This window comes from Botryllus schlosseri, chromosome 6, assembly GCF_051294905.1.
Source record: "Botryllus schlosseri isolate E-star chromosome 6, Bs_hap1, whole genome shotgun sequence".
NCBI classification, from domain to species: Eukaryota; Metazoa; Chordata; class Ascidiacea; order Stolidobranchia; family Styelidae; genus Botryllus; species Botryllus schlosseri.
This window is the reverse complement of record NC_137241.1, coordinates 20375752-20392414: the sequence shown is the minus strand read 5'-3', so window position 1 is coordinate 20392414 and position 16663 is coordinate 20375752. Positions and strand designations below refer to the sequence as shown.

Genomic DNA, 16663 nt, shown 5'->3' with positions numbered 1-16663 from the left:
TTCCATTGCTAATTGTTTGGTCACATTTTGGTCTTTTTCTGTGACATCACATTAAATTATCAACCTCACAACAAATTGAATCTATGTAGCCTTTCGTACACCTTTCTCAATGATAGCCATTCAAACCTTTCAAGTATCGACATAGATTTTTGAGGCATAAAATATCAGGCATCAGGCCGCTAGAAACTGTCCTGCATGCAAGATGTATTGCATATCTATCTATAGTACACCACCAATTAAAAGACATCCACCTGTGATAAAAAAACACTTTCTGACAACACCATAAACACTTTCTGACTGACTGTACCGGGTGCACATTGAGCATGGTAAAGCTTTGAAAATACGCTGCTAATCCACAGACAAGAAATGAACAAATTTACCATCATGACAACCCTGAGAATGGATTTCCATTCAGAAAAGGCCCAATTCACAACAAGAGAATGGCTCAGTAAACAACAATATATAGGCTATAATAGCCTATGCTTTCATTGGCTTTCAAATGACTATTTCCTTTGATATTTTGGATATTCAGGCTCAGTGTGGACACGGTTCATTATCAATTAACATACGGTATCATATGAAAGCTGGCATCAAAAGCTAGCAAGTAGAATCTCACAAACTTATACTGGAAAATTTTGATGCACTGAAATATACACTGCTGCCACTAGGAAATATATACTCAATAATAATTCATTCCATGTTACAATATGACCTCATTAACATAAAATCGAAGTAGGCTCTTTTAACAAGGACAGAAATTCAATTATCGAACATCGTTTAAAAGACAATATTCTACATGGGTAGGCCTACATGTATTTTCACGGTTATTCGCAAAATGATAAACTAAAATTGGCATAAATGGAGGGGGGGCTCATAAAATCAAAGTAAGCTCTATTAGCAGGTGCAGAAATTTAATGATCGACTACTGTTTACTGTACCATATTCTACATGGGTACATATATTTTCACGGTTACTCGTAAAATGACAACTAAAATTCGCATAAATGTAAGGGGGGGGCTCATAAAATCAAAGTAAGCTCTTTTAGCAGATGCAGAAATTTAATGATCGACAGTTTACGGTACCATATTCTACATCGGTACATACATTTTCACGGTTATTCGCAAAATGATACCGGTAACTAAAATTCGCATAAATTTAGGGGGGGGCTCATAAAATCGAAGTAAGCTCTTCAAGCGGATGCAGAAATTCAATGATCGACTACTGTTTACGGTACCATATGCTACATGGGTACATGTATTTTTACGGTTATTCGTAAAATGATAACCAAAAATCGCGTAAATGAAGAAGGGGCCCCCCCTCATGAAATCAAAGTAAGCTTTTAGCAGGTGCAGTAATTTAATGATTGACTTCTGTGTGCGGTATTACATTCTACATGGGTACATGTATTTTCAGTTATTTGCAAAATGATAACATTTGCGTAAATGTAGGAGGGGGGGCCCTTTAGCTAATGGCAAAATAGATAGCGATCATCAAATCAAAGTGAGCTCTTGCAACTAGCGCAGGAATTTAATGATCGACTACTGCTTACGGTACCATATTCTAAATTGGCGCATGGATTTTTGTGGTTATTCGTAAAATGATTACTAAAAAATGAGATTTGATGATTGACCTATCTTTACGGTACAATACCATATTCTTTATGGATACAAGGATTCCGCGGTTATTCAGAAAATGGTAATACTTGAAAAAAAGCGCGTAAACCGGAGAAATAGTTGGAAAAAGCGCGTAAACCGAGGAGGGGGGCCCTCGAAAGCGCGTAAATCAACCAGGGGGGGCCCTAGGCGACCGCCTACCTCGCCTACCCCAAAAGCCACCACTGCTGACATTTCTAGTTCCCCGAACAATATTATGCATCCTAAACTGATATTTTAACTTATCAGTCCTATCTGTGGTAACCAACGAGACCGGCCGTATAGCCATTAGCCATAGCCTTATAATATGATATAATGGCTATGGTGTACCACATTAGCTACGATTGTCAGTTGTTTCTTTTACCCTAGTATGTACTTTACTGAAATTGGTACTAGGGCCAACAATTAGCGTATGATAGACCCCAGTCTCGCGAACGTGGTTGAATCAGGTCAAATCACCACAAAAATGATATCAGTAACATTCAGTTCAACGTATAACATTGGCCGCAGCGATTTTCAAGCTAATCAATTTTACCAATAGCCTGATAAACTCCAGGAACGAGTAACTGCATGTAATTCTGCGAAGAAATTCTGGTAACTTGACTTTACAGCTAAATTAAGGTAATATTACATATCAAAATGTAAAATTACAAGCTATTCACAGTTATAGGCTGCGACTGGTAATTCGTTGCAAAATTTACAGAGATTTCCCAGTAAATCTATCAGATTTTTTTCAGTACTGTTTGGTGAGTTACCGTATTTCGCCTAAACGCGCGACAAATTTATATAACTCATGTTTGAATCGGTCAATATGGTCGGGAATTGCATATATATGGCTATCAATTCTTTATCCTCTTTCTGCTCGCGTAATCATATTTACCGGTAGAGCTGTGTGTGGTGTACTGGAAAAGGTAGGACCCCTAAATTATAATTAAACATCTTCGGGCGGAATCGTTGTTATATTGACTTCGTCACATGATGCTATTTCGTGACCTCCTATATCTGCTATGTCAGAATATATGGAAATCGTCAAAACGTATCAAACTAAAAGACGCACATGATTTCAAATTGGTATTTCTGTACTGGCAAATAATTTTTTCTTGGCGGGATGGCATTTGTCCTGCAGGGTTAAGGTCGCCAGGACAGGAACATTTGACGCCAGCTATTGAAGCGCCTCTGGACAATTAAACATATATGTATATCGAAGTTTTTTGTCAGCACAAGGGCATTCCTTTTCAGCCAAGGCCTTCTCGCTGCTTATCGTTCTGACACACTTCTCGGAGTCGCATGTTATATGGCCTGTGTGACTGGTACCCAAAAATCAAGATATATGATGTTATTGAATCGCGCGCAGCGCGAAATTTTTTTGAAAAAGGTGCATGAATTTGTAAAAGATCACTCTATAATTATTGTTAATTCACGAAATAATTTTGAGCCCCCCCTCGAGTTCGGACCCCCACCTCCAATTGGGGAAATTGGGATGCAGTAGTTACGGTCCCGACTCCAATATAGCCGTTTTAACGCGCCATCGCCCCCTTCGTTGTTTTCGCCCCCTTTGTTATTTTCGCCTCCCTAGACTGCCAAATCGCCCCCTGGGGGGCGATATCGCCCACGTTGGGAACCACTGGTCTAGGCGAAGTAAAAAAGAGGCATGGACACTGAATGAAAAGTAATGCAGAGAATATAAGACGAATGAACAGAACTTTTGAATTCCTATTTCGAACAAGTAGGCGACCAATTTAATATTAATGGCCCAGTTACTGTTGAATATTGTTGGCAGTTTAAGAGCAGTTACGCTCAACCTTTTGGTTTTACCGCAAAACCCCCTGCATTAGGCCATCAAGTGTCTCATCAAGAGGGGGACTCAGTTTTCTCGTTTTTCTCTCGACTATGCACTAAAGCCCTTTTCGACTAAATAATATTTGGGTGTTTGTACGACAATATCCATTCATCTAGTGCAGTGCTTTTCAACCTCTGTGACGGTTCGCACTTGGAGCTAATGAAAAAAATTGCAGTGCGAATAAAAAATCCGGATAAGTGCGACTGAAAATCGTGAATAATTGTTAATTTTTCTGACGTAGAATAATTGAAATAAACCAAATAGGAAATTCAAGGCAGTGTAACTGTTGTAGTTAAGACGCAATTGTAAAAACTTGTTTAACATACGACGGACCACTAATCGTAGCTCTCACAAGCAGTAGTGAGTTATTATTTTCGAATTATGATTATTAGCCTACATAACCAAAACCTTGGTTTGGAAGCTAGTGTAGCGGCAGAGATACGGTATATCAGCCGTCTGAGCCTGCGGCAGGCTGGGGAAATGACGTTAAATTGACTTTCTGATTTCTTTCGCTGAACAATAATCAAGTTTTCGTAAAAACTGTTCGATTAGCGCGACGCACGAGGAAATAGTAGTAAATACCATCATTACAGACTCTGTAAGTTATTGTAACGCAAAGTTTTACCCCTTCAATGTGTAGTAAAGTATGGAACGCAAAGGTTATAATTTTGGGTCGACAAGGTACCAGAGTTATCTGTTAATATATATTTGTAATATATGTTGAATTTATTGCAAAAAAAATCCTGCGATAGTTTTTACATATCTGAGGTCACAGTGTTGGGTACTGTAGCCAGCAAGCGACACATGCAGATAATATGGCTTTATCATGAGAATTCATGATAAGATTTGTCCGCCTGGTTTTTCTGGAAAACATGTCCGAAGACCGTTGAAGACCGCTGGAATGAACTAATGAGCAACGGATGGGTGAGCAACTGAGCAACGAGCGAGTACAGGACTATGACTCATTCATTTCGAGGGAAACCAATTCGGCGTCGGGGCATATCAAGACATTAAGTTGTTTTTTCAACAAACTCCGGATATATTGCGGTCCCAAAAACATAAGCGGCGACGAAACCTTGGCCAAAAAATGACCGATGCTGGGTGGCCAAACTTTCTTGCAATCTGAGTACACAGTAATTACAGTAGTACAACTGCGACACGCGCAAGCGCTGTCTTACAAGAAACCTTGAGGTGAGCCGTGATATAAGTCGACAGTTACGGAAAATAATGAAGAATATAGGCCTGATGTAAATGACCATAGTAGTCGAGAAACACGATGAATAACACAAAACAAACAAACAAACTGCGACACGCGGAGGAATTTTATTCACCATCATTTGAAATCGCGTGCGTCAGACATGTTTTGTAAAGCTGTGTTTGGCATAGAATTGTGGTGTGCGCGATCTGTATGTCATAGCCTAGATGTCCGTAAAATCGTAGCATACTAATGTAATAATAAAACTGAATTCTTTTTCATGGGTGAGGCTGTATTTTGGACAGGAGTGCTGAACAGATTTTAAGATCTGGCCATCCAAGCACTGGTAGACATGCTTGTACAAAATCCAACAACTTGTTGGCCGAAAAGGGTTTTAGTGAAATAGTTGAAATCAAAACGAGCGAAAAAAGTTGCCTATTTAATGAGACACTTGATAGCTTACGCTACATAGTAGCCAATTTGTTGCGCATCCGAACCAAATGTTGTTAAGTATGTTCATCTTCTTTTTGTGCGAATGAAATTTATTTACGAAAAAAGTTCGAATGGAGCTTAAAAAGGTTGAAAAGCACTGATCTAATTAATTACAGTGCGACAGATATTGGAGGTTGAGCAAATGCCGATGAAAAACCTTAACTTACATCTTCATATATAGATAATCACGAAATATCCTTCCGATCTTCAAAAGACAGCGCAACTTGCAACGGCGCACTTCCAAAACGTTTTAGAATTTATTTGAGCAGCTCTACACCCATTGTTATACTTAGACATAGAACTAGATAGATTGCATGGGTATACCTCTGTAAGCTATAAGAAGTAGATAAATGTTCTCGGTAGTCTGGGAGTCGCAGAGTTCTCCGAATCCATGCTACCATGTTGTCATGTCACAAAAGTTGCCTATAATTTTTACGTCCATTGGCCAATACCGATAATTCTTTCAAAGTTTGATATCGACTCGATATTATAGAATACTAACCGACAACTGCTCAGACTGCGGTCTTTATACTCGCGATCGGAGCAGACTTTTAATTGCGCAATTATTAATTCACTCCCACTGTATTATCTAGATATCCCTGGATTTTACAAACACGAAAAACGACAAAAATAGTGGAGCTACTCTATTTAATATCCTATGAATTACCCCACGTCAAAAAAGTAAACAAATTTGCACAATTTTCATCCGCACTAATCCGTATCACGCTTGTCTTGTACGTACAGTCATAATGTTCATCCGTATACCTGCATGCCATCCCACGTTCGAAAGTACCGGTCTATATGATTCACATTCCTAAAGTGTTAATAATATGGCAGCGCACATCGGTGGGAGAGCTTATGTTTTGAATGGAAGTCGAGTCTGGTTTTGGAGTGACGGCGACATGATTTACAATGAAACCAAACACGGAAGGTATAAACACATTTCCTATATATAATTTCTGGGCATGGTGTGAACGTGAGGTTCACGTTCGCGTTCTGTGTGTGAACCTCGGAAATTTTGAGGTTCACGTTCACAACAGAACCTTGGTAGGTTCTGCACTGTGAACCTTTTAGATATTACTATTTTCACTTCATTTTAACTTATTTGGTTCACATTTATTGCATTTCAACTGGGAACCACTCCATGCATGGCACTGACAGCATAAGCAATCAATACCTTGACAATTTCGAAAATTTTACTTGCTTTCTAACAAAAGTTTGCCTGAAATATCCAGCTTTCCGTTTGTGAATATTTAGTGACTTTCTGCTGTGGGCTATAGACCTGCAATCACACAATATCAAGAGCCAAATACACTACATGTAGATAGCGAATGATACTTATTCAATTGATATCGTTTTCTAATCTAATCTAGCAAACGTACGGGGTCAATCTTGTCTTCACATGTTTACTGTATCATAAAAAACAAATCCGTGCGATTGGGGTGTTGGCTATTGTTGCGTAACTTGTTAATGGGGGTAATAGCGATAGCAAATATAGAAACCCGTTTTACACTTTGCTCAATGTCCATGTAGCAATAATACTCAGACGCCGGATGCATTTTTGGGTCTGGCCTGGACCGTTAAGGCGTAAGCTTATATTCCCTGGCAAGCCCTTGTCGAAATTGTTGTCAAAGCGACGAAAGATATTGATTTATGGGACTATTATATCATTTGATTGTCTCAGTTGATACATTTAGCGACGTTTAAAACGTCAATATGTAGGGGAGATGTGGCACCGATGGATCACTGATGGGACCGAAAATACTTGAATAATTCTCCATGATAATTCCTTGATTACACTCCGGGAATTTGTCTACAATTACATGCTGACAAAATCTTTCCTCACTTGCAAAAAAATTCGACCTTCGTGAGTTATGGGGTCTGTGACGAATGATTTACGTTTTAGGGGGTCTAAAGTAAATTTATATCGACATTTGCATTTTCTATATCACCTTTCAGACTAACAAACCCGCCATAATTTTTGATGTGAAGTATAGGGCTTGTATCAGAGTATATAATGGCACATATTTTTTGAATCAATACCATCCTTGAGTGGACTATTTTCAAGTCAATTACAATATTTATGGGATGGGGGACCTATGGTACCATAGCTAAATCAAGAAAAATAGATGGACCAACTAATCACTTAGCAACAGAAACTCGCCTGCATATACATAGGCTGTAAATTATAGTTACCTAGGGTGTTTTATCGCTATTACGAGGCATTTGAAAGTCAAAATGTCGATTTGCGGGTAGTATGTATGTGTCATTACTTTTGTAAGTTTAGGCGTAAACCAAAACATGATTTTATGCCAATATTTGAGTTGATATGATCTATTTCATTCTTAAAGGTCGCGACGAGACATTCTTCATTGGCTTGTTGTAGCTTTAGCTTATAGTACACAGCAAAACAAGTTGAAAAAATTGAGTTTTTGAGCGTATGTCTCATAGGTCCCATGGTCGTGTGCCTTTGGACCCACCGGGTGGGGACCGATGACGCGTTCGAGCAACAAATTTTAAACGTTTATAAATCGTTTTTGAAAAGGCGGATATTCATGAAAATGTCCGCGATAGGTAGAGCTCGTATCGAAGTGTTGAGACAGCAAAAGATCTGTTATTCTCGGCTAAAGATTTAAGGGCCAGAGATCATTTTGCGATTTTTGATCCATCGGTACCACATCTCCCCTACTTCAGCATTGTGCCATTATGCGGCCCGAGTCGTCGCTAGGTAGGCTATCGTGTATAGTAATATAGGCTATCACTTCATTGAAATATAGGATTGGAATTAGCAATATGACGTCACGTGACGTCATGAGGTTCACGTTCGCGTTCACACAGAACCTTTCAAAAAGGTTCGCGTTCACACGAACCTGAACCTTTCAGAGGTTCACACCATCCCTAATAATTTCCATTGCTTCCCATCTTATGCGAGAAAAATATATATAGTAATCTGATCAATGGTCATTGACCATGGCCCTCTTCTCATTCCGATTAGCAATGTAATATCCTTTCTCATATTATCAAGCTGGAAAAACAGGTATGACAGAAATATGGACGGCACATATGCTGGCTGGTTCAGAGGAAGACCTTCTGGAGTCGGAAATTGCATGATATTAGCAAAAAATAGCGACCGATATTGGTCTAACGTTGACTGTGAAAGCGGCTTTCCAACAATCTGTCAAAGGCCAAGTAAGTAGGCTAAACCGTCACTTCTCGTGAAGCAAGTCCTAATTAATCAATCTCATCATCAGTGCAAGGCGCTCCCATAGTATATTCTGCAAAAGCCGGCAACTGCTCCTCAACCATATTGATTTCATGGAAAGCGTCTCAGAAAGCTGTTGGCATTCGACATAGGTATGTAACATTGAGGTATTGTCATATATCATCTGAGTGTCAGCCTCATTGAGGAACAAGTCGTAGGAGGGGCAAGGCTCATTAGTGACGCATTGCAGTGTAGGCCTACTGTGTTTATTTCGTGAATCACAGGAGATAGGAAAATCATACACGAAACTGAAGTAAAATAGTCTACAGCGGCCGAACATAACCTGACTCGATATAATATTTGCCACAACCTAACGAAGGTATTCAATAACCAAATACTTGGATTTGTTGGAGTACTCGGGTATAGGTTTCCCCTGCCAGCACCAGTCTTGGACAGCTACTTATTGTCCAATTATACTAATTATAACGAAATGCTGGTAATCTAATTCTAATCGTATTTTTGAAATGTGTATTTGCTCAAATTCTAATTCTAATATAATTCGTGAAATGTTTCTAGGCCCAAATTTTATTTCAACTCGAATTTTTGGCTTTCCTATAAATGTTGCAGAATAACATCGCAGTGCGGAACGAGCCAGACTTGCTGTGCAAGTACATACATTTGCTCTTCTTGTGCTCATGAGAATGAACTATGATGTGATACGAACTGAATTTGATTAAATATCCGAGTTTTCGCGAATTCAATAATTTAAGTTCTAATCTAATTAAGAGAAAACTCTGTAGCTATTATTTCAGTTTTGATCTAATTTGGAAAAACACAAACCGTGTAGCCATAATTAAAATCTAGTATAATCTACAAAAAAAAACTGTGTAGCTGTAATTTTAACTGTAATCTAATTTCGAGAAGTTGAAAATTGTCTAATTGTCCTAATCGGTCAGGTACTACATACTTGAATGGTACGTATGGTAGAAAATGTCAAACCACTCCTTTCGCCGACTTTAGATTTGAATATTATAATGTAATTTTGAAGTGATTATTATCGCTTTCAGCCGTGCGAGACTGTCAAAACAACTTGTAAACGGTAATCGTTACCGGGTAAGCAACATTCTCCTCGAAAATCTGTTTCTTGAAGGTGTATCCTACAATTTGGCAAGCCATCGTTTGTGACTACTTGCTCTTATCTACGTCTTCGAGCGACTGACTTCAGTGATTTGCAGATGACACGTTTTCCAACCTCACTTCCTATAGTTTCACATATCTTGAAACAGGCTACTTTTTACCTTCATCCGAGAAAGTATAGGCTATTTTCGGCATCACTTCTAGATGTTCTATAAACTTGAGTATTACCATCCATATTTTGATCACCTATTCCTATTATGACCTTCTACGACGCAATCAAATCTCGTAGCGTTGTTCATGATGACATTTGTATCAGAAAGTCCCGTTTACTTGGTATTCTCCCAGGGTATATACTGCAAATACGGAACATGCTCGCATGAATTATTTCGTGTGTACAAATTTACCTTAATATTGCGTCGGGCTTGTGATTCACCATATGCAGTGGTTCTTAACCAGGGTTCCAGGGACCCACGGAGGACATGAGATACAGTGTGTAATTATACGCTATTTAATGCCGAAAATCATTTCGAACATCAACATAATTTTTATTTTGGGTGGGGTGGGGGGGGGGGAGAGAGTTGGGGATTTATACAACTCATGGATCTATATTGCTAGATGATGGTCGCTTTCGGCTATTTGGATGCTTCAGTCTATATGGACGTAAAACCGGCTGGTGCGGCACTACGAAACCGTGGTCCATAGAAACCGTATATATTGATATCTCCAGGTTTTAAAATGACCGACCCACACGGTCTCTGTTCTTGTAATCTGAGCATCACGGTACAAATACGACCGTCAGCGTAACATAATGCGAATTGCGAATAAATGAGAATTTAAACTATAGCATGCGTCGCCGGAAATGGGTTTTTCTTTTAGAATATTTCATCATAGCTCAAAGTTTGGAAGGGTCAAGGTTAAGAAACGCTGGTCTTATTTCCTTTTTGTCACGCCCACAGGATAGATGTTCGGCCAATGAATAATGGCGCTGGTAAGTATCAGGACCGAATCGATGTGGTAGCAACGGCTGACCGCTACAAACACTTGATTGGAAATATGAGTTTCTCTACCACGTATGAGATTCGTGTAAGTTGTACTCACTATGGACATTGTAATCCTTTTACGTTGGCTACACTTTTTTACAGATCTATCCTTGCCCTACGTATTGTGTGAAGGAGGCTGGGATTGTGCGCTACGCCACGACTGGGGCCGATATCACGATTCCTGTAAACCAGGTCAACGTATCCAAAATGACCGGCGTCCAATCTTGCGCTATATCCTGGACTGATAACCGTCCCAAAAAAGGAATAACTGGATACCGGGTAGAGAGACAACAGTTTTTCGTATGACCAATTGGTGTAGTTCAGTGGTTCCCAACCTTTTTCGTCTCGTTCCCCCCTAGGCCGATATTTGAGCTGAAATTCCCCCCTATATGAAAAAGTTGCCTGTGGCTAAAAGAATGTGCTTTCTAACGCGCAACCATTTGTTGACTGGGCAATTAATGGCCAAACATATTCAGATATGTCCGAACCAGTGGTGGCTTTTCGGGTGAGCAAGGTGAGCGGTCGCCCAGGGCCCCCCTTTTTGGTCCATCATGGAATCTCTGCATTTGTTAGAAAAGTCCCATATCCCGATAATAATCAAGTCTCTGCATGCGGTAGATATACTTAGTTTTGATGCAGTCTATCCTTGCAACCATGCGATAATAGATATGACCTGATGCAGCGCCTGGCTCAAACCTTGACGTAGTGTGCTGGGCTGGCTCATTACTAATGTCAGCCGATAGCTTTCCAGATTAGTGTGGGTCTATTTAGCCTGCAGCGGCTGTATCGCTATTATATTAGTTCGCGCTACATGTCATACATCTTTAACATGAACGCATGAGCTATAGTTAACTAATGGTTTAGTTCTTCTACAATTTGACAATGTGTGATAAAAGAAGGCTCAGGAGATAGGGCAATTCAACATTCCGGCCTACGTCAAAGCCGTGTCATTGTGTCATACACACATGATGTAATCCCGCCCCATATATGGCGCACCAAGTCAAATTTGAACTGTTTTTGACCGGTCGGGTAGCCGCTGACGAAAAATAAATCACCAAGTCTGCTTGCTATGGACTTGAGTTGAATCGATCAATTTGGTACGGTATGTTTTTCACGTTTGCTCATATGTTGGCTTAAAAAGTTAAACAATTTCACTAGCGGCCTTGTGCTGAATTCGACTCGACGTTTTCCTGCTTAGTAGCAATTTGGTCGAGAGGCTGTCGCGGACCTAACGAAATCGTCTCGTGAGCCTCACTTTATCAGGGGGTGCAATATATACGGAAGGCATTTAAACATAACATAGGCTACTCCTTGTCGCTTCGACATCTTCCTGTCTTTTCATTGTATCGCATTTTTTGTGGTGTATTGAACTGATAAAATTGCTAATAAACCAATGATGATGATGATGATGAACATACAACTAGCTTGAAATCCGCCCAAGAAATTACAATTGTAAAGAACTAATTTCTACTTAACAGTTCTATACCATAAAAATCTAAAAACCTTGTGAACCCAGTGTATCTTCCGATACAATGCCAAAGCCAGATTTCCCCTAAAAAATGAAGACAGATTCCCCCCTAAAAATTTCAAAATTCCCCCCAAGGGGGGAATTTCCCCCCGGTTGGGAACCACTGGTGTAGTTGTAGTGATGCTATTCAGCGAAACTTGATGTGCAAGTAGCTAGTGAATGACACGAGATGAAAATGGGCATATAAAATGACCACTTTCAGTAAATGCGAACGCGAATCACTTTCAGGAGCTCTAGATGCGTACTGTTTAAACGGAACATTTGCGTTGATTCAGATTACAGCAGTGTCCTCCCTGGTCCATGCCGTATCGAAAAAATGGTTGGACTTCAAAGAACGAACCGAGCACGACGTTGAATCCCCCGACGGCAGGCATTTCACGCACATTGGTAAACCCAACCGGAACTACACATTTTTCATCAGAACAAAGACTTGTGCGGGGTACGCAATGCCTACACACGCCGACGGGACGTGCATTATGGAAAGATCAGGTTATAATAGCTTCATATATCTTCGATGCTAGGCATTACATTTGTTACACTAAAGAAGGGGAGGAGTGCAAGATAGAGAGAAAGAGAGACGAAGAGACGAGAAAGGAAGAATATATTAGATTTTAACATTTAAATATAAATATAAACAATCCTGAAGAACAGCAAAACCAGCAAAGCGGATATCGGTTTTTTTTTCTCAACCATAATAGATTGACATATATTCGTATTTATTATTATTATGTATTGTATATGATCATTTAGAGGTGCTTCTCGCGATGAAGTTTTTTTGCTCCACACCGCTTGGACTATGGAAACCTCTATGTTGTTTCAATGTTTCTGAAAATATGATTTACGGGATATGAATGCCTCTTTTAGTTTGACGTTTGAGTCATATATTAATTACAATCTACCGGCGATAATGTTTGCCTCTGTTAAAACCAGAGGTGGTCAGTAACGAAGTACTTCTACTTTTTCGAAGTACTCAAGTAGTTTTCCTTTATTTCTGGCACTTACTCAAGTAGATCTGATTTTCTCTACTTCTAGTTCGTAATATTTTGTGATCTACTTACTTACTTTTCGCAATTTTCAGTTTGTTAAGTAGTAGTTCAATCCTCCAATCAGGAAGATAGCCTGAAGAATTTCGAAGTTGTTTTTACGGAGTATTAACATTTAATTTTCATAAAAGTTGAGTAAAGCCCAGAATTTTCGTCGCGCTTCGCGCGCAGTGGATACGGAGTGGCCGGTATGATTTAACAAAAGTATCGGGGAATATAATTTAGATTGCGGGTTGGCGTTGTTCCGTTCACACCACATTGTCGCCCTTCGCCAATATGAAATATTTCATCACAGTATATATGGCTCATCTCTACGTTTAAAACTAGCAATTTAGCATTTAGGCTACTTATCATATCGTAATCTTACACGTCCATGGCGTGTCCTAATCTGGAAAAGTGGACTATATGACTTTTTTTTTAATTTTAGAGCTGTTTTAGAACACCACCTTTGAAACTTTCTGGACTAAAGACATGAAATACATGTTCCGCTTTTAGAAGTGGTATAATTTTATTGCACTTTCAATTCCCAGTATCATATACTTTGAGCTCTAATTAATATCAGTTCGTTTGTCGGAATAACATACATGTTGAAGTATGAAATCAAGTATAGTAATGCCTGTAATTTCCGGAAATAAAACTACACAATATGGCATTTTACGGTCCACCATATTTTTATCACCGTTTACTAATCGCGCAAAGTGTTTAAACCATATCCTATACAACTTCTCCTTATTGCTCTTCGACTAAACTAAGGGCCTTATAATATGGGGGAGGGCGCCATACCATGATATTTTCTAAAACGTGCTGTTCGAGGAAACAGAGGATTAGTGTCGCATTTCCATTTTAATACTATCATTTTCATCCCATGATGCGGACGAAGGCTTATGCTGTCGAAAATTGGATGCCATCTGGTATGCATCAATATGAATCGAGCTCGGCACCTTTCGCATAGTTAAATTTGCAGCTTTTGACAATCCATGTGAACGACGAATTCGGATCGTTTTCACAACTACTTACTTACTTGAGTAGATTTAAAATCCGTCAATTCTACTTCAAGTAGTTTTAGGTTGCTTAGTAAGAAGTACTTTTACTCGTACTTGAGTAGATTTTTTCGTCGGTACTTCTACTTCTACTTGAGTAGCTTTATTGACTACTTTGACCACCTCTGGTTAAAACAGTGGTCTCAACCTATGGTCGGCGGATTGCTGCCGGTCCTGAAGCAGTTCGGTAATGGTCCATGAAAAGTTCGTTAACTTAAATTCAGTATTAATGTGGCCAGGATCACCTTAATGGGCCACTTTAATATACCTTACAATGTATGAGCTACAATAAATTTTCAATGTAGACCATTTGCGTATTTTGCAGGCCGGTGCGCGACTTTTTAATATTTTGAAAACGGTCTGCGGAGCAGAGAAAAATATATGATTATAATACATGATGGAAATGTATATAAATGTAATTGAACTGAAAAATAGCAAATTAGCATTTAATGATTCAAACCGCAGGGCAGGAAATGAAATTACTGGTCATAACTGGTGGTATGGGAACATCGGTGACTCAGGACGGATGCCAAAGTGTAAACCCCAGTTAAATGAAAGATCAGCTGACTACCATGACCTTTATTTATCCAGCAGATCAGAAACCTGTATTATTTCGCCAGTGGTGCATTCTCGTAATGAATTGCTTTCACATTCTCAGCACCAAGTCACGTCCCTGCTCTTACGCAGTCGTCCGCCAATATAGCAACGAACGGTACTATGGAGATGAATCTACCTAATTTGGATGAGTCTAACGGTCCAATAAGGTACATATTATGACACCAAAAGCACGTGAACTAATGTATCCTAAATGTACGTATTATAACCATGCAGTTGCGTCTTCATAATCGTGGATACCACACCTGATGACGAATCGATACGAGGTAGAACGTTCGGGCGCGAAGAACTACAGTCTGCGAGTATTCTGCAACACAAGTCTTCAAAAGCTATCTACATATCGTTAGCTTTATCGACTGAAGCCATATCCGCAATGTAAAAATCGCATTTTCTTGTGGTAGGCCTTATCCTGGTTAGAAGCAGGCAATCTACAATTACATCTAGAGATGCAAATGGCAGCGTCAGCCAACTGTCGATTATTATCGGCAATAATGACACTTCATCTTGTGACGCAAGCCATGTATCTTCTGCTAATTCGAGGCGAAAGAGGTCCTCCGACATAAGCAACGTGTACAACGGATACAGTGAACCTTTGGATGAGAGCAACTCCTACGGGTGAGCAATGGCATACTATATCACTTTATAATATGCGTGGTATAATTTAGAGTCCGAATGTAAAGTATATTAATGTAGAAAGTACATTGCTGATTCTTGATTATTTTCAAAGTTCGGTAATGTCCCTGTACTCGAAATAGTATATCCAAATCCTATTCCACGTGAAACCCAAACCCGGGCAGTAATTATTACCATATGCAAACAGCCGCATCGAGTGCAGATATGTCAACTTTCTGTTATCCCTACATGTTATCTGCAAATTGGTACCGGTGCAACATATTATTGCTGCATTGCTCTTCGTTACTATCAATTTCTTTAGGTGCTAAATATAGTTTGGTAGCTGTAGTTAGGGCTATATGCTTATCAGAATTCAACACGGTTTTAGTGGATCAAAAACGACTAATAACAAAGTCTTTGGTTTATTACTTTACGGAGTGACATGAGTGACTTCCTAATGCTGTCCCCTATAATTTTTTCCATCGGATCATTCGGTAATATTTGAGTTGCACACGAAAACGAAAATGGTACTGGTCTCCTAAACTCCGACCCTATAAACGAATGAGTTATGGGCGTTGCATTATCTTTCCCAGAGTGTATGTCGTCACGGCAACTCCATTGGATGATGGCAGTATTGCCTACAAGAGCAGTGATCCTGTACGAATTGGAAGAGTCGATCAGTACAATTCTTCCTCAAGTATATATATATATATATATTTTAAAATCTTACATTAGGAGGATTTGCCCTTGTTTTTCAGGAAGTCGAAAATTTTTTCCGCCTAAATGCCCTCCTTTTCGGAAATTCGTCATCCTTTACAATTTTGACTGCTAGGCTAATTTCTATGGTCTACAGAAAATCAGCATAATGAGACGACATGCGTAATATTGAGGTTAGAACGGACATTCGGGAGTCGAGTCAAAGCGTTGACGTATTTCTTTGATTTCTTGTCAACAACACAGAAATATCGTTAAAAAGTGGGTAATACGGGATTACAGTAAAAGTGATGTCCTTTTTTAGTCAAGACTACACAATTTCCAGTATTTCAAAATCAACTGTTTTCAATTTCGGCAGGCTGACTTTTATGATCAGATAAAAATGTTCTCCTTTCCCGATTCCAAAATACGGTGACCCCATCCAACGTGATATCTCAACACGAATTTATCAATATTTCTATTACATCATGGAAATATCGTCATAAGAATCCATAAATTCTTTACCTATTTATTAAAGTCAGCCTGAGTCACTGAGATGCCGTGCTTGCGATAT

At 39.3% G+C, this 16663-nt stretch overlaps 2 protein-coding genes across 2 annotated transcripts in view; one reads left to right on the top strand and one right to left on the bottom strand.

The window, feature by feature from the left end:
• Nucleotides 1-16663, bottom strand: part of LOC145441433 (interleukin-1 receptor accessory protein-like 1) — a 391709-nt gene that overhangs the window by 147859 nt on the left and 227187 nt on the right. The window lies entirely within an intron of this gene.
• The window catches only part of LOC145441430 (uncharacterized), a 70030-nt gene that overhangs the window by 37736 nt on the left and 15631 nt on the right, over nt 1-16663 (top strand). Inside the window, exons 16-25 of the mRNA XM_080319286.1 lie at nt 6017-6110; nt 8205-8368; nt 8431-8533; nt 10475-10601; nt 10661-10837; nt 12362-12575; nt 14828-14933; nt 15001-15159; nt 15229-15399; nt 15990-16093. Coding sequence (XP_080175412.1) covers nt 6017-6110; nt 8205-8368; nt 8431-8533; nt 10475-10601; nt 10661-10837; nt 12362-12575; nt 14828-14933; nt 15001-15159; nt 15229-15399; nt 15990-16093 — 1419 coding nt within the window. The remainder of the gene's footprint in view (nt 1-6016; nt 6111-8204; nt 8369-8430; nt 8534-10474; nt 10602-10660; nt 10838-12361; nt 12576-14827; nt 14934-15000; nt 15160-15228; nt 15400-15989; nt 16094-16663) is intronic.